Source organism: Helobdella robusta (assembly GCF_000326865.2).
Source record: "Helobdella robusta unplaced genomic scaffold HELROscaffold_34, whole genome shotgun sequence".
NCBI lineage: Eukaryota > Metazoa > Annelida > Clitellata > Rhynchobdellida > Glossiphoniidae > Helobdella > Helobdella robusta.
In genome coordinates, this window is record NW_008704659.1 from 429756 (window position 1) to 449110 (window position 19355).

The 19355-nt window shown below is 31.7% G+C and overlaps 3 protein-coding genes across 3 annotated transcripts; all 3 read right to left on the minus strand.

The window, feature by feature from the left end:
• Positions 1 to 4255: 4255 nt before the first annotated feature.
• HELRODRAFT_82753 (hypothetical protein) lies at positions 4256 to 4922 on the minus strand (the record flags this gene model as incomplete). The annotated part of the gene is made up of 2 exons (XM_009022968.1): positions 4256 to 4413; positions 4811 to 4922. Coding segments are annotated over 2 exons (270 nt in total), but the record flags the coding sequence as incomplete, so codon positions are not given.
• A 162-nt stretch (positions 4923 to 5084) lies between these two features.
• On the minus strand, positions 5085 to 7427 carry HELRODRAFT_82979 (hypothetical protein; the record flags this gene model as incomplete). Its single annotated transcript, XM_009022969.1, has 4 exons — positions 5085 to 5269; positions 5967 to 6096; positions 7095 to 7238; positions 7332 to 7427. Coding segments are annotated over 4 exons (555 nt in total), but the record flags the coding sequence as incomplete, so codon positions are not given.
• A 4253-nt stretch (positions 7428 to 11680) lies between these two features.
• HELRODRAFT_175544 (hypothetical protein) lies at positions 11681 to 13680 on the minus strand (the record flags this gene model as incomplete). Its single annotated transcript, XM_009022970.1, has 4 exons — positions 11681 to 11750; positions 11827 to 11983; positions 12049 to 12132; positions 12612 to 13680. The coding sequence occupies 4 exons, from the start codon at positions 13678 to 13680 to the stop codon at positions 11681 to 11683; spliced, it is 1380 nt and encodes a 459-aa protein (XP_009021218.1).
• Positions 13681 to 19355: the final 5675 nt, after the last annotated feature.

Genomic DNA, 19355 nt, shown 5'->3' on the forward strand with positions numbered 1-19355 from the left:
AGCACTGACGATGATTCATTCGGAATCGCAATATGGCCTTATTTGCAGCATGAATTCGAAAAATAAGTTTATTTTGAATTTTAATAAAATAAACGTTCACCAAAAAACTTTAGTGAGAAAAATCGAAAAAACGAAACATTCGGTAGAATTTATAGAATATTGTAAAAATATATATATATATATATATATATATATATATATATATATACGCATACCAACATTCTGGTAACACGTGGTAAAAAATATTTTATGTAATTTTATTTAATAAAAAATATTATACATTTCCCAAAATTATTATTAGATAGCATAACAATAAACCGTACTCACAAAAATAAGAAATAAAGAAAATATACAAAATAAAAATCCTTAAAGTTAGACAGAAACAGACGCATGTTGCTTTATCGTGGAGTGGAAAAATAACTAACATGCCCAGCCACTAAACTAGAATTTACATAAACGTTTATGAAAAAACCAGGCAAAGACGTTTATCTGGAGAAAAAATTTGGTGAAGCAATAAACCTTTAAAATAAAGAAGACGGTGAAGAGAATTGATGTAGTCTCATCAAACTTACTAGTGAAGATAAACCAAAGAACTTAATGACAAATTATGTTACTTCGTTCACCCAGAACCATAAAATTGAAAATGTAAAAATATAACTAACAGTCAAATGATTCTCAACAACTCACAACCACTAAAATTAATTAATATTGAATAAGATTATTAAATTCATTCCAATACTAGTTTTTAAAATGTTGATATATATATATATATATATATATATATATATATAGGAAGACCATATTTTAATATATATATATAGGTACGTAGGTCTAAGAGCGCCAACAAATTTGATATTTTGAAACATTAAACTCATAAAAACATACACAAATATACATACACGTTCAATTGAATTGTCTCACCATGATATCAACATTATAATTAATTATACAACTAACGATGTTAGTACGAAAAAAAAAAAAATTTAAATAAAACACTATCGATGCATTGAAAAGTAACATGATCAGTGGTAAATCCAAGTTACAGCTAGCAAGTGGCTACTATATATACACATACAGGCGCATCCACATATACACTCATCACATCTCCTTTACCTCCTTGATCCAGCGACCCCCAATATACACATACAAAAACATATTTGCACACACATGTACAGACAAATATATATGTACATTGAACACATATACAAGCGCGCGTACACATTTCATCGCGTATTTACAGGTATAACGTAACTCTGCATTCGATGCGTTGATAAAAAAATCCAGAATGAACATTTTTTTTTAAATAAATAAAAATATAATAATAAATTTAATAAATGAAATGAATAAACATATAGATTTAATAACAATTTATTCAATATGTACACTAAAGATAAGCATTTCATTGAGTTCTCATAGATGAAAAAACGAACATCGATCCTTACACATTTAACATCAGTAAAAAATGAATTAATGAACACTGAAAATCCTCGCAAAACAAAGTAAATTTAATGAACAACATTACAAATAATAAAAATACATATACACACATAAGTGGCATGTTTGCTAGCTAGCAACACACACACAAATGTAAATATATATAAATGTTTTATTCAGTTCATCGCGATTTCACAGCGTCAGTCCTGTTTGATATAAAGGAAAAAAAAATAAATAAAACAACGTCAGTTATTGGAACATTTAAAAAATTATGATGAATCTATTTTTCTTAAACTTTTATTACTCGTTATCATTCGTATCATTTATTGTATTCAATTGAAACGTATTAAACAAATCCAGAATAAATCATTTTACATCAGTTTTAAGCTTTATACAATTTAATTACCATCAAGCCATCCATCAACTGAGCTAAACGTGATGCAAAAAAGCTGATTCACGCTACAAGCAACAACAGAAGAAATATGCATCCATTATAATTAAGAATTCCTTCGAACATATAAGCAACCATAAAACCAGAGAATGAGGCAATGTGAATTCAAACATAAAAATGCCAACAAAATATACAGACAGATAAACGAACAGGTGAATGAATGATGATCCACTAGTCACAAACATACCCACGTACGCACGCGCACACACACACACACAGACAAGAAAGCAAAGCACACATTAATTAATCTTCAAAATCAGTCTCGGCGTGCATACCGTTGGTAGAATGTTGCTGGATAGCGGCTGCCAAAGTAGACGGTGGAAGATTTGATAGGGTCGTTATAGCTATTGATGCATTCAGCTGACTGTATAAGCTACTGTTTGCTAGGCGATTTTCGTATATTTTGGCTTTTTTTGTACCCTGTGTTATAACATTTAAACTTAAATTACCCTAAGGTTGTTTTTAAAGAGACACAATGAACAGAAAATGACATTACTGAAACTAATAATGATATTTAAACAAAATACTGAGGAGGAAATTATCTCATTATCTTTTTACTTGCAAATGTTTTGTTAGATTGGTTGAGATTATAGGTTTTTCAAGTACTAAGGCACAAACAACTTAAATAAAGGATGGTGAGAATTCTGAATTGACTAAGGCATGGTGACCTTGACATTATCAAATCTTATTTTGCACCTTCTAGACTCAGCTGTTTACTTATATAAAAGTGTCCAGAAGACATAAAATTAAATCTAGATAGCAGAGAGAGAGGTCATCATTCTTTCCTAGGATTGACAACCAGCAACTATAGCAACCATCAGTAGCAGTGGCGAGAATGAGGATGTCACATACGATATGAAGATGAAATTTTTTATCTTTTTAACATCTATCACAAAATATTGGATGAATTACAGTTTCATATACCAGTCAAATTACATTTGATGTTGGTTAAGCCATTGTCAGAAGACAAAGTTCATTTTGTCATTGATTTTGGATGATATTCATTTAAAAGATGGTCGAAGATAATTCCTCAAACTTCAGCTTTTGCTTCATTTTTGAGCGTTCTTGGCGTGGAAAAAGCTAACAGAGAAGAGAATAACGCAGATTTATAATGCGTATTTTGTAATGATATTATTATTGAACTCTATAAAAATAAAGTTAAACTTTTTTTTATAAACTTTTCTAACAAAAACTCAACAAAGAAAAGAATGAAAAACAAATGAATAAATAAATAAACAAATGAATAGATTGATAAATGGTTAAAATGAACAAAAAATCATTAGCAAACTACCATATTAAAACCTTTCATAGCTTCACAGTACTTCTGTTTCTCCTGCTCAGCCAGTCTGGCATAGGGCATTTTATCTATGTTTGTCATTTTTCTCCACTCCTCTCCAGCTGCAAAAAATCATTGTAAAATATTCTATCATCAAAAATTTTTTGACAAAGCAGAAGACCTCAATGTACTCTAATAAATAAGTGGCTTGTTAACGTGCTATCGCAGTAGCTGGTATCGAATACAAAGAGATTCCAGTCTGTCCTATAAAATGTGTGATGCATCGATATCATATATTTACATAGCCTCTCTGTTTGTTGTCGACACCTCTGATAAACACTAAAGAGAGGATTTCAACATTAAACATGAAAAAAAGTATAGCAAGTATGATACAATAAACATACCAGCTCTTAGAAGCTCTTTATTCTCAGCAAATCTACTTTTCATCTGGGCCCTAAAGTCCAGTAGCCATATAATATAAGCTGACCTGGGCCTCTTTGGTCTGCCACCCTTTCCTGTTAAACTGCCAACCTGAATGAAGACAGATGATAAAAGAATAAATAAATAATTAAATAAATAAAAACATAAATAAACAACAACAAAACAATCAATGAAAACAGGGCCCTACCTCTCCTCTTTCAGTAGTAGTGATGGTGATAGGTGATGTAACCTGAGGAAGAGATGCAAGTGACGTAGAGGATATAATATGAATCGGGGTCGGAGGTAACGGGGACCTGTACGATGTCCTGGGATCAGGTGTCGGGGCTGAGAAGACCTGTGTGGGTGGTTTTTCGGTTAGTAATTAATAGCGTACAACTAAATATTCTAAAATAGAATTGAAACAACTTAGTTTGTTATTACTGTTTTGTGTAAATTTAAGTTCACTGAGAAAGAAGTTTTATCAAAAACAAATTTAGAAAAAAGGTGAATTTTTGATAGTAGAAATTATAAGAAACAAAACTCATTAAAGAGATTCACCAAAAGAACAAAAAAGTTTTTTAAAAATTTGAACAAGATTCATTGCAATGAATTTTAGAAAAACAATCTCAAAACCAAGTTGTTACAAATAAATTACAAATTCATTGAAACACAGTTCAGAATGGCAAATTACTGGGCTGACAAAGAGATTTATTAGACTGACTTACCATATTGTAACCTTTCATGGCTTCTCCGTACTTCTGTTTCTCTTGTTCGGCCAATCTAGCATAAGGTAACTTGTCAATGCTTGTCATCTTGCGCCATTCTTCACCGGCTAAAATTATTCAAAATGTAAATGCAAATTATTCATTGAGGCTAAAATAAAAGACACTTTGTTGGAATGATAGATTTATTAATAAAGAAAGATCTCTGAAATTCAGCCTGGAATGGTTAATTTATAAAGATCTACCTTACTAAAAGGCTTTCCAAGATTGTAATAAAAAAATTATATCTAGGAAAATTTTATAAAATACTGAATTGTGAGAGCATTATCTAGTAAATAAATACAGACAGAAAAACAAATTTCATTTTAAAATGAAAAATTATTTTGATTCTATTCATTTACTAGTATAGTTTTCATTATAGAAAGAGAGAGGATTATGAAGTAATGTACTAAACAAGTAATAATCATCAAATGTACATTTATTTATGATTTGATATACGCCCCTAACCTGCTCGGAGTAACTCCTTGTTGCCGACAAATCTACTTTTGACTTGTGCTCTGAAATCAAGTAACCATATGATGTAGGCGGATCTTGGCCTTTTGGGTCTGTTTGCATCTTTCACCGCATACGATGGAGCCTGCTTTGTGGAGAAATGTAACCTAAATAACTAATGCTGCACGAATTATGTAAGAGAAAAAAAAAAACAAAAAAAAAATTCAAAACTCAATAAATCTGTAAAAGGTGAATAAATTAGTAGTAGTGAATAACAAAACATAAAAATTTATGTATAACTAGTGTGGAAAGAAATAAAAAGCATAATGAATGAATGACAAACATCAGCAGCCTTATAGCTTCTTACAAAGTTGTATCCCTTGAGTGCCTCTCCATATTTTTGCTTCTCCTGCTGAGCTAATCGATCGTATGGCATCTTATCGACTGGTGTCATTTTTCGCCAGGCTTCACCAGCTTCAAGAAGATTTCGAAAAAGAGTTTGAAAGATTTAAGTCGCGTACTACGAAAGCAGAAGGAAAACCAGAATAATTGCAACAAGCTAGAGATTTTAGTTTTCATTTTTTAAAAAATTGAAATCCTAGACTTCAAAATGAGAGTATGACTGAATATGAGATTTACTTAGTAAGTTATTCAGCAATGAGTTTGAATTGGGGCTAATTTAAAACTTGCAATCTTGGTATAAATATTGATAGAAATCAATTTTAATCAGATAAACAACAAACTTTTAACATTCAAAGTTAATCACAAGATTATGATAAATTTTTCAACTTATCCAAAAATTCAATTTAAAAATATGTTTTAAACTGGTCTTCTTTTATTTGTGACAAAATGAAATTGAAAATGTGTTAGCTACTTATAAAAAAACTAGTAAACATTACTAGGACTATAATTTAGTAAAACATTTTAGCGTTGCAATTGTCTTGGGACCCTCCTGCTTTCAATAAACATGAACTGAGTGATTTAAGACCTGCCCTGGGTCTCAAGTTTTGGACTAGGGCACAATCAGGGCAGACCTTACAATTTTAACAAATCACACCTACATTCTACAGTAAAGAAAAGCATGAAGCCTATTAGAAATAAGAAACTACAAGAAAGGTGTTAACAGTCAGAGGAAAATGCATTTTAAATTTTGAATCTTAGAGGCTCTCACCGGCTCTAAGTAAATCTTTATGTTCTGCAAATCTGTTTTTCATTTGTGCTCTAAAATCTCCGAGCCAAATGATATAAGCAGATTGTGGCCTCTTTGGTCGGTTCCTATTCTTGCCATTGTAATCTGCAACCTGGTTGTTACAGATAAAAATATAACAATCACCAGTCAGAATTTTAAAGCATAGTGAGATAGATATATATGGATAGGTTAACAAAAATTTGTTAGGAATCATCTAAGTTCACTAAATTGGAGAAAGCTTATAAAGATAGCATGGGGATATAATTTTCCAGGGATGAAGAGGGCTAAACTAATAAACTAAATTTTAAAACTGGGGTACATCGCATCTGAAGGGTTTACAAATTTCACATTAGCTTTTAAAATATGAAGTAGAAATTCAATTTAAAATTTTTCAAAAGATAATTTATGATTTACACCAAGAGTGCAAGTTTGACCCAAATCAAAATCGTTGATTATCTTATAATTTATATATTGAAGCATAACTTTCAGACTGGCATAAGAAATGAAAAGGACTCAATGCTTCCATCAATTAGTTTAAATAACACTAATCAGACAAAATAGTATTGCCTCAAAGAAAGATTTCTCCAATTATTTGAACTGATGATATGCAACAAATTCATTTATATAGCAAAGTATAAGTAACTAATAATTATATTTTCAAAAATATATATGTAGAGAAATTCTGATAATGTAGAACAGTAACAAACAGGCCAGAGAAACAATGCCACAAAAATGCCTAAGTAAAACATTGTAAGGAAAGAAAGTAGCAAACCACCATTGGTAATAAGTTTTCCAATTTCTACTAATCTCCCTTAAATAAAAGCTTTTGGAATAATAAAAAGCATTGTAAGACCATAAAACAAGACCATTGAACAATGCTCCAATGAAAATGCTGGAAAAACAATTTTAAATGTGACCCATTTTAAAACAACTGGGTAAAAATATATGGTAAAGTCAGTCAAACTCTGTGATCAACATCTTTGCAAGTATTCAAATAAAGCTATGCTGCTGAATAAAGAGTTTGAACAACTGTACAAAATCAGCTGACACAAATTTAATGCAAGATATAAGGCTGTAGTATTGAAAAATAGTATAAAACGAAATATTAACAATTGAATAAAATTGATAGAAAATAATCCCTGCCTGTTGAGAATATCTGATTTTATCAGATGCAGCCAGTCGTTGGTAGTTGGCTTTCTCTTCCAACGACAACGTTCTCCACTTGGCCGATACCTGTTTTGTCCAATCTGCGACCTACATGGATGAAGAAAATATTTAAATTTAAAACAAGAAAAAAGCAACACACAGCAGGTGCTATTGGAAAAAAGTTGAAGAAACGAAACATACACGAGAAATCTTTTCCCCTCTTCTTACAGCTGCTTCTCTCTCCAACTGAATGAAGAAGAAATAAGCAGAGGTTGGTCTTTTGGGTCTGTTCGGGTCGCCCGATCTTCTGCGTGATATTCGTGGCAAAGTGGTGGTTGTGGTTAAAACCTGTGTCTGCAACTGAGCTTGCACTTGAGTTTGCACTTGCGCTTGTTGGGCTTGTTGCTGTTGTTGGGCTTGCTGTTGTTGTTGTTGTTGTTGTTGCTGTTGGGCTTGTTGTTGCTGCTGAACTTGCTGTTGAGCCTGTTGTTGGGCTTGCTGTTGGGCTTGCTGTTGGGCTTGCTGCTGTTGTTGTGGAGTTGGTCTAGTGATCAGATCTACAAATCAAAAATACAATGTCGTTAAAGTTCAAAGTGACCATTTGAAAATATTATTGAATTGAACATGCATCAGCAAAATTAAATAAAAAATGTAATATTAAAATAGGATCAATCATTATTAACATGTAAGTAAAAATAAGCAATGAAATAATCAACAAACCAATTCCCTGGGGTATGTGATTGGTCAGCGTCTGTTGTAGTGGTCTGGCATGCATCGGCAGTGTGGTCATCATGTTGTACGGGTTGGTGGCATCTCTAGGGGCGAACCCTGGAAACAAGCAGTGGTTAAATCCCTCTGACGTTAAAAGTATAGAAAACATATGAAAGAAAAACGTTGCCAAAAATATTTAATTGCACCAATAGCAGATTGCAAGAGTAAACACAAGATTAGAAGAGAAGAAGAAAAATAATATTAAAGAACCATAAATTCGTTTAAGTTCAAATTTAAAAAAATTTTTGATTTACTTTCAGGCTAAATTTCGACACGAAATTAGGCCATTTTTTTGATATTTGCAATTTTCAACCATCGGTAAGATAACGAAAAATTAAAAAATTGATCGCGCGCATTCGCTGCTAAGACGATCATATTAAAACTATTAAACTAATTAAAGAATAGAAACTTAGAAGACAAAATCGAGCAGAATATATCGTGCGAAATATATGAGATCACGGGATATGAAGCATCGGATACATAGCGTTACTTTTTTTACGTTTACGGCAGACATTACCAAATACAATACGAATACAATACAACATACATTACACACATACACATTCGACGCAATATTCGATGCTAAAACAACAATTTTCAACTCACCCATGTTCACGTATTGGGAATATGACATTCGAAAGTTTGCAGTTCAATTCTCTATTATTATAAAGAAACTAAACTACAGAAATATCGAAATATAGGCGATATTATTCAAGTATACCTAATATATTAAATATGGAGTATTTCCTCTATCTATAGCTATATATGTTGATATACAAGGCGTAGATAATATATAGAGTCGTATTACCAATCAGGCCGTAGATAGCATACAATAAATTTGAATTTTCGTTACTAATTATATCAAATTATATGGTGTAAATAATTTATATTACGCGATATAAATTAATAATTGTAAAAATCATATAACGTTTGCTTTTAATTTAATGTATAGTACGCGCCATGTATAGAAAATGCTACATAAATGAGTATTTCTTTTACAAAACGGATAGATATAAAGCACTATGCTATGCTATGCAAATACACTGGGTATATGAGCATAGCAATTGATCGCACGTAAGCCAGCAACATACATACATACACACTTAATGTATACACATATACATACACATACATACATACACATACATACATACATACCCACATACATACAGACATACATACATACATACATACATACATACATACATACATACATACATACATACATACATACATACATACATACATACATTCATACATACATACATACATACATACATACATACATACATACATACATACATACATACATACATACATACATATAATACCTGATACCTGATACACACATTCAGCCAGCTATATGAAATTAGCGCGCAAATAAGACAAAGCCACAGCGCGTATGTATATGAGCCTCCATATTGAATATATTGAAATGCCCCACCATATTGAATATATGCTTTACAATCTCTACTTTACCATATCTATGATTGTGTATTTATTATATTAGTGATATTACCATCAGTAATCGACAGTATACTTGTATATGTAAGGTATATATCGAAAGTCTGACCGATTGATTGTCCATATATATGTATATAATATGCAAATTACGACCGATAAAATTTCCATACAAAATACCACCTATACATGAAAATCATGGACGTAAGTACGTATAATACGACTTGCGTTTCATCATGAAAGTGTCCTCATACTTAATGTATTAAGGATATAACCATGTGCACTTGATCATAGATAGTGCGTGCCTGCCTTTCTTTACATAAACTAAACAGAATCATATCCTATCCAAGTGGTATATCTAATGTATTTGGATATCAGACGGCCTCATGTTATATAAATGAGATTCACCTGGTTTGGTTTCACGAAAATTTTCGTGGAATAGAGCTTGTCGGCAGTGGCACATTTCGTTTCATAGAATCGTTAATCATGAAAAGGTTTTGTAATTAATTTGAATCATCAATTTTATTATAATCAAAATCATCATTTTCTCAAACACTGACAAACGTAGAGTTTGAAAGGGCACGAAGTAAAATGAATGCATGCATTTATGTGTTGAGAGAGAGAAAGAAAATTAGATCTTGAAGAGGATAGAGCGAAACACAAAGGTGAATGCGTAACTGAAGTGTTATATTGAACAAGTACAAAGCAATACAAAAATAAGTATCAAATTGACGAAAAATATTCAATAGAGAATAATTATCGAATAAATAAAATATATAAATAGGTACATTTGAAATTGGCTTCGTAATTTGATGTTAATTTATCTCCAAAGCAAGCTAAATACGGACACCTGCACATTAATCATCGCCACATAATTAGGCAAATTCTTTGTTTTGTTTGCCACCGTTACTGCTACTACTGCTGCTGCTGCTGCTGCTGCTGCTATTGCTACTACTGCTGCTGCTGCTACTATTGCTGCTACGACTACTTAGTACTGAAATACTAATTCTATCTTTGAATTGAGTAAAAATTATGCGGAATAAAAAGTAAATCAGTATATTTTTAAGACACTTACCGCAGAAAAATCTATAAAGTTAAAAATTACTATCTGTTCTATTATAGCATCGCCTTTTCCTGCCTTAAAAACGGATTTGTAAACAGTTTTTTCGATAAATCCCTTATCATCTCATCTTATTTCTGATCGCACAAGACTTCAAGCAGCCTAAACGCATTGAAAAACTTAACAGAACTCATGCACCGACACGTACAATGAATGGCTGATGATTTAATTAAGTGAAATTATGATAATTAATTTAAATTAGTATTTTTATTTGGCGTCTTTCCCACATATAATGATTTTGCATGCAGCACACACACACACACATACACACACACACACACACACACTTGGTATAACAAAGACATTAACTGCCAGCAATTACTTTGACGAAGTATTTTTTCTAGATAAACTTTCTAGACAATTTTTTATTTTCAAAAAGTTAATATGCGATATGCCTAGCCTACTGTACTGTCTTCTATAACATATTTTAAATACATTAAATCTAAAGGCATTTCAAATAGTGGAGATTCTCTGTGTTTTGACTTGCTGTCAGACATTCAAGTGTACCTGCCACATGTAGAACATTAATAGACCACAACGTTTTTTCTGGTCTAGATCTGATTTTATGCGATCCAGATATTCCTGTATTATATTTGTCATGTTTTTATAAACAGATAAATGGACTATTGTTTTTAACTTTGTTCAGTGCAAATAAGCTGGCGCTGTACAATCGCTATCGAAATTTATACAGTGTTTAATGAATCCTGATCGCTATTAAAACACGAGTTAAATAGTAACGTTCAATTGATTCTTGATTGTATTGTAATTTACTCCAGAAAGTATCCAAAATATAAAGTCTGCCTTTTTTTGTTCGCCACGAACAGGTTAGAACAGGTAAACTTTCCTATGCATTCGAACGAAATTTTTTTAAAAGGCGTTCTAATCAACTTTGATCATATTTTAACCAACTGTTTCATCCATTAAGAAGCTATTGAAACAGCATCTGTTCAAAAAGGCCTTTGGTGGCCGTGCTGACATGTGACATTATTATTATTATATTTGATAGAAAAACAACAAAGTAATACGTCAATTTTATTTCGCTTTTGACAAGTGCATCAAATTAAATTAATTCATTTTAACATCACGGATTCATATTTAACAAAGTGATTTGCCTTTTGTAATTCTATAAAAGCAGATGAATATCTTTCTAAAGCAAAAAATAAACCCAGCAAACATAGCAAATTTATAACAAGAATAATTAGTCTTCTGAGGGAATATTTTCGTAACCGGCTCGACGTTTGAAAGCTTTATCAGTGCCCCAATAGACGCTGGGTAAAAGAAAATTAAAAAAATACATTAAAAACTCATGCGATGCAAGTTAAGGACTAAAATGTATCTACCTACCATAAGATGAGTATGATGCAGACGTATAAAGAGCTGTTGAATATGAAAACAACTTGAGGCTGTTGAGAGACCGTTGCGGCATAGATCTCATTCTGAATGACTAGACCAATGACAATCCCTATCATCTGCATCCATGCTAAGCTGGCAAACATCAATCCTGGAAATTTCAACGTAGGTAAATTTCCGTAAAAATGAATGAAAATGTTACATCATCAATCAAACCTAATTTTTCTGCCGGCACTATCTTTGATGCATAAGCTCTCAATATTGGGATCGGCAGCATGTGTGCACAACCTGCAACCGGCACTGAAATTTTTATGGAATTTCTATTGATAATTTAATAAATTTGTCAAATTAATCATTCAACTAACCAATCAAATCAATCGATCAGTTGAGTCAATCGATCATTTAATCAGGTATGCATTTTATGAATAGATAAACCAATACCCTAACCAATACAAATTTGTTTTAGCACATTATGATGCATAATTTTAATGAATCTTTGCATAAAATTATGATAATGATTTGCTGAAATTACTGTAAATCTGGAGCAAAATATGAAAAAGCAAAATGCGTACATTTTATATTAAAAAATAACAATATAGATGAGCCAACGCTCCTACCAGTACCAACATATGTGTAAAACACACGAAAAGAAAAAAACCAGAGATCTCTTGCGGTCGAAAATAAATTTTTCGTCGTTAAGTGTACTTCTGGTTATAATAAAAACACGCACACATTGACACAAAGCGCTTTTTATGAGCGAACATCTGGAGAGGACTCACCTAGAAAGAGCATCAGCAAATTGTAGGAGAAGGCGAAAAACAAGAAGTAGGCCACTGAGAACACGCAGCCCAAGTTCACCAGCCCCAGATCTCCAAACAAATTGCCGAGGAGTTTTGTGAACATCCAGTTTGCCAGGTTGCTAACTACGTAATCCTCTGCGTTGAAGTAGCCAACCCAAGATGCGGTGAGGCAGAGAGGAAATTTGAGCAAAAATAATGTTTGAACATCTAAACTTCCCAGCTGAACCAGGGAAATGAGAAACATCATCAAAAGAGTTGAAATCTTTTTAATTCTATCATCACTTTTCTCCGCGAATAATTGAAAGGCATTTTTAAGATACGTTATTGGACTCAGTGACGCTTCATGATCGATTATATTAACGGACTCTTTCAAAAAGAATACAATATAAATCAATGTAATAGTGACTAATCCAAGCAATATCACATAAGTCCACAGATAGCCAATGTAATCTTTCAGGACACCGCCTACCAGATGAGATAGAACAACTCCAAGACCGCCAGAAGCTTCAAGTAGAACAGTCCTGTAAGATCTGTGAGCCACATCTGTCACATCAGAAACGTAAGCAAAACATCCCATGAGCAGCAATGACGACATTCCAAAGAAACCATCCAGTAGAGAGGATAACACCAATAGAGTCATGCTCAAGCCATAGAGACAAGATGCAATTAAAAATATCATTCGGAATGTAGCTCCAACCATAGGCATTACTAAAACTGGTATTCTCCCTTTCTTGTCACTGAAGCCACCAAAGAAAATAACAACAAGAAATGCAGGCATCAGTGCAGCTAGGTGCATGATGAGCAAAATTTGTGAAGCTTCTGCATCTACCGCAGGATTATCAGTGGAATCAGAATTAGTTGCATCAGTAGCAGGACAGGTTTCGCTGTTGTTGTTTCCATTGCTATTCTCCATCTGATTGAAACTGTATTCTTTTTTATTTGTCATTATCAAATGTCTGACAAACTGACTCACCAGAGGCATGCTACCATAGAAATACAAATTGTAGAGGAACAACACTGGCTCCACAAACATGAATTTTGAACACATTTTGATTTGAGTGACGACCGAGATGAATAGAATAATCAAATACAAATAAATTTACCTACAACAGTTAATATTATAAATTATAAAAAGTCAGTCTTAACAGCCTCAGTGTTTTAAAACAAAATCAATGTACTGTCATACCCTGTTTACTTAAAGATACGAAAACCAGACGAAGCCAATACGATAGTAAAACTATATACAAATCAAATTAAAAACTGTTTCAAAGAGAACTATATTCGTTCAGTGAGCAAAGGTTGAAAAAATATAATATCTGAATGTTGAGAACAAGTGACACACACACAAATGACAAAATGAAGTGAAATCGTAAAGTAATTGATGATATCATATCATGACATCATTTTTACAACTATTAGTTAAGTATATGTCAATTTTTGGCGATCAGTCACGACGCCTGTATCCGACATTTACATATTTTATTTACTTATCTATGAAATTCGAAGGGTCATGTTTTTCTGTAAATTAACTTTTAATTTTTAAACAATGACTAAAAGTGAATCCAAATAAATTGTCAAATACTTGCCATAGACGTTCGCAGACACAATCCTACAATCCGTAATACAGTAAGTAGGCCATCCATACATATGGAGTATAACATATAATATATTGTATATATATGACCATATATATCAATATGCTTGACAGTTTTTCACTCAGTTTGAAAATGATACTGAAACTTGTCGATTAAATTTCCACAGCGAAACATTACTAATAAATTTGTAGGTGATACAAACATTGCATTTCGTGATTCATCTTGCTTTAGGAATCATTCATTATACATTTTGAATTTACTTAATTAAAGTTGTATCGTAAGGTCATTTTCAGAAGTATTTCTAAAAAATTAGTATACATAGTACCTACAGAAATATATAGAGATTGTTTTTACACTTTTTAACAAACAATTAAAAATATGTATAAATTCTATTCTAAAAACCGTCGTTTAGAAACTCGTTGTCGTGTTTCGTTTTGTGTTGACATAACATTTATAAAATAAACACAATATTTCAAACTTTCCTAGCCAAAAATGAGGCTGGTGCATTCAGTCATGCCCTCATTTGCAGTGGTTGAAGATTGTCAACTGATTTATTCAATTAACAACGGAACACACGGAACCTTTTTCCAACATTTCAGAGGCATTCCGGGAGACGCCGTCCTTCATATTTTCATTTTTTTCGTAATGTCTTTGTCATACTTAAGGAAGGAATGGCGACTTCGTTGTTATCTATTTATTTCATTTTATAATTTTCGATGCCACAAACTCGTTCATTCGATATTATTTTTACGATTTTTCATGTCTTATTCTTATTCATAGTGAACTATATAGAAAGAAATCGTATTTTACGATTTATTTAACTGCAGAGCAGTTGAAACCGTAAGAACAGTTTTAGTAAGTATTCACATTTTTTATAAAACAATAGTCTATGTAGATATAAAATATATTGGTAATATAATAATAGTAACGTATTCAAAAAACCAGCAAGTGATATAAAAGATACCGCATCGAAGTCGCCACGCTCTGGTCTTAGCAGCTTCTTTAAAATTTAAAAATCAAGTTAATTTATCTAAACTCCGGACTTTAAATCCTAATTTATTAATCCTAATAATCATTAAAATTCTTACAAACTTCACGCGACAGTTTCTTGTGGGAGTATTTTCACTTTTTAGAAGAAAATTAGATGGCTATGGTACTTGGGCTTTGGGACTGAAGTTGGAAACGGAAAGGTTTGAAAAAATCTAGCAAAAAAGATGAAGGTTTTCTATAAAGTTTTTACATTATTCATCAGAAAATACACGTCGTCTCACGGCCCAGAGAACAAAGCAATAAAGAAAATTAAACATGTAGAAAAATCTGCTCAAAAGGTTTAACAGTGCTAATCTAAAATTAGTTGACCAATAAGAAATAACATTTTTTTAAATAAAGGGTTTATTTTCGTGGATTTCAACAACATACAAACTAAGGTAGAGAGTTCTCATTCAAACTGAATTTATACTTAAACTTTTGTCAGATGATCCGTTTTTAATCCACCCGTTATAATGATAATCTCGATAGAACCATTATTGTTAAAGTTACGAGACGATATACCAAAGGTGTGGAAGGGACGCGGTCTTATATTTGATGTTCCAACAATATATGCTCTGGTTGGTGGGCGTTCTAATGTTAGTTGCTGTGTTTTTTCTCCTACCTTTGAATTATTGGTCTGGTGGTCAAGGTTAGTTTATTCCTGATCAATTTTTTCATCAATTAATCGTGTATATATATATTTTTATTTTAAAAATATGTTCCAAAGCTCAAATTAACTCAGTGAATTTCGATAAAAGTATTGTAAATTTTCTAGGCGAAGATTTGTACATCAGATTCAGCGTTTTCAACGTACCGTCAAAGTTATTTCATGCTTTCGCATAATATTTTTTTTACGTAGTTAAGTTTTTTTTTAATTATTTTACGAAATATTTTCCTAGAAATAATTTTACAAATTTTCATTTGTTAGACTTTTTCTGATTGTATGTAGTAACAGAAATTTATAAAAATAACATTGTAATTTACATAAAAACTTGCAATTTCCTATTGGTTTTTTCTAATAATATATTGCAAAAAAATATTTAAAACTAATAATTTTAATACAAAACCTCTATATCCAAAAGTTCTCCGTTCTTATGGTGCCATATAACAGTTGCTGGCGCTTTCCTTGCTCTCTCAATGATATTCATGTACCTGTATTCGAGACATCTCATTGCCGATCCTGGCGATTTTGTTAGGGATTTAATTTTTTAAATTCTGAGATTTTGTTGTTTTATTAACTTATTTTTTGTTATGAAATGACGTATTTGTCAAATCAATTTTTATAAAAGATATGTATCATTACTTTGTATATGTGTATTACAAACTTGTCTGCTAAATTTCTCTTACCAGAGGATTTCACATAAAATGTGTGCGTGCGTGTGCGTGTGTGTGTGTGTGTATGTGTGTGTGTGTATGTGTGTGTGTGGCGTTGACTACACTGTGTCGTGGATACCTTTATGAATTATCAAGTGAGGAATTGTAAAAGAGATGCCGACTTAATGTTGTAATCTGACAAAGAATGACAAAACCTGAATAATATGACAAAAGTTATTTCTTAGGCTGTAAAAACGTTGATGATCAGCCATATTCCACTTCACGCAAGAAACAGAGATCTGATCTCAAAACATTTCAAGTATCAAATTTTATCATTTTACATCGCGTTAATGAATTTAAATTGACTTAAACGAGCATTGGTGCTACGAACAACAGTTATTACATACGTTGATTTACGAATCTTTACATACACTGTTTGTTTGTTCTTGACCCAACTAAAAGAAACTAGGAAGACAATTGTTAAAAAAATTATATATTAAAGTATCGATAGGTCATTTTGATTTTATCTTTGCAAATTTTTCTATGGACATTATTTTCAAAGTTTTAAATCTCATTTAAAATGTTCACCGATCATTTTTAAAATTTTTGACCACGACCATAAGAGAACAAATTTTCATTTCGAATACGCAGGGAAGTTTATCCAAATGTAATCATTGAAAACGTTAATTTCGCCAGAGATTTCTCGAGTTTATTGGATTTTAGAATGCACATGTTAGATGTTTTTTTTGTTTTGTTTTTTTTTGTGAAAATTTTGACTAAATTTAACCATTTTAAACTAAATATGTTAGCGATATAAATATCATGAAATAAATGAACATAGGAGCATAAGCTTAAAAATTAAAATTCGACCAAAAGCATCCTCTAAGCTTTAGATCATTACATGCTGTATACATCAATGGAGAGTATACAATTAAGCATAGTTACAAAGGAGTATTAACTTGAAATAAAGTGTTGTTCTGGTTAATATATATTAAAATCATCAAATTTATATCTGTTTCCTAACACTAACCTTAAATCTGATAAAAATAAATCAATTTACAATTTCAAATTTTCTGGCCTGGAATAATATTTTCAAGTTTTTTCGTCAGCTTTCTGTAATAGTTTTTTTTTATTTTCCCTCCAATTCCAGCGACATCTACAAAGATTGTTTGGAGTTCAAAAAAGAGAATGTTGACCGCGGCTTGTTGTACTTCTATTTCAAGCATTTGCAATTCTTCCGGGGCTGCTTGCTCGATCAAGAAGTTTCTAAATTAACTGTTTCATTCTTTTCATTTTCGATCCATATTTTTTTAGTTTCAATAAAATAATTAATATTTAATAATAAAAATTAATATGGCAAAAACCTCAAATAAGTAAAACTATGTTTTCAACGAAAGTTTTTAGTTAGATTACTTTTTTCGAATTCTATAATGATTTTACCTTGCTGCAGTTTATGACCAGGTCATAAAATATATTTTATCTCGTTGAAAAACGACAAAAATTTTACCAATTAGCAAATTAATAAAACAAATTAATTTTTAAGAATTAATTTGTAGATAGCAAACGAGCGTGAGTACTATGAAGAGAGGGTTGAACATTACGAGAGGCTGTTAAGAGATAGGATGAAGTTCATTTCCAGGCAGCCGCTAGGGGTGGCCTTCGTCGTTTTACAGAGGCCCGACATGATGAACATGTTAGCTACTTTATAACATTTTTTCTAGATATTTAACACTTTTTAGTACTTAATATACTTAGTATTATTAAGAAATTAATTTATTTCAATCTATTTTATAAATTAAATAATTTATAATTAGTATTCAATACTTTCTTTTATAGATATTTAATACGTTTTACGATATTTTTAGCCAAAATTTTTTTTCTATTTTTTAAAAGAAATCAAACTTTGTCAGAGGCTCATTCATTATATTTTATTCATGGATTCTTCGATTGACAGTAGACTAACTGATTGTGGGTGATTTTGTTTATAATGAGGCAATTGATTCCTGGAATAGACCCCCCGTTTTATATCAACGTTAAATTCAGGTGTTTTAGTTCAATTCCTATACTAAATCTGGATAACTGGTCATTTACAGAAATTCTCTCATTAGTATTTTCTGGAAAAATTTTCAGAGTTCTGAATGATTTCAAGATGAACTGGCTCTGCATGACTGAACCGAAGGCATCGATCCTCTCGGGGCACCTGCAGGTCGAAAGTTGGGAGGTCATCAGGGCACCAACCGCCAATAACATCATCTGGCAAGTACCATACGATGACTGTGGAAACCGGTTAATCGGGCCACACCCAGACTTGTTTACATTATTAATGTTTATGTTACATTGGTGTTTACATCATTACATTACGTTGATGTTTACAACATTACATTACGTTGATGTTTACATTATTACATTATATTGATGTTTACATCATTGCATTACATTGATGTTTACATCATTATATTACATTGATGTTTACATCATTACATCACGTTGATGTTTACATCATTACATTATGTTGATGTTTACATCATTACGTCATCTTGTTCGATCAATGTTACATCCGAATCGCAGGACAAATCTAGACACGACAAGGTTTCAGTTCTGGGGCCGAGCCATAGTCTTAAACATCATGATCGTTCTCATCTTCGCGTTTATTACAACTCCTCTGGTCGTCATCAACCAGATCCACCTCTTCCTCGAGTATCTACAGAAAAATTTCAAATTTACTCCGTATATCAATTTCGTTAGATTTTTTTTCTTACAAATGTTTTTCGGTGGATAGATGGTG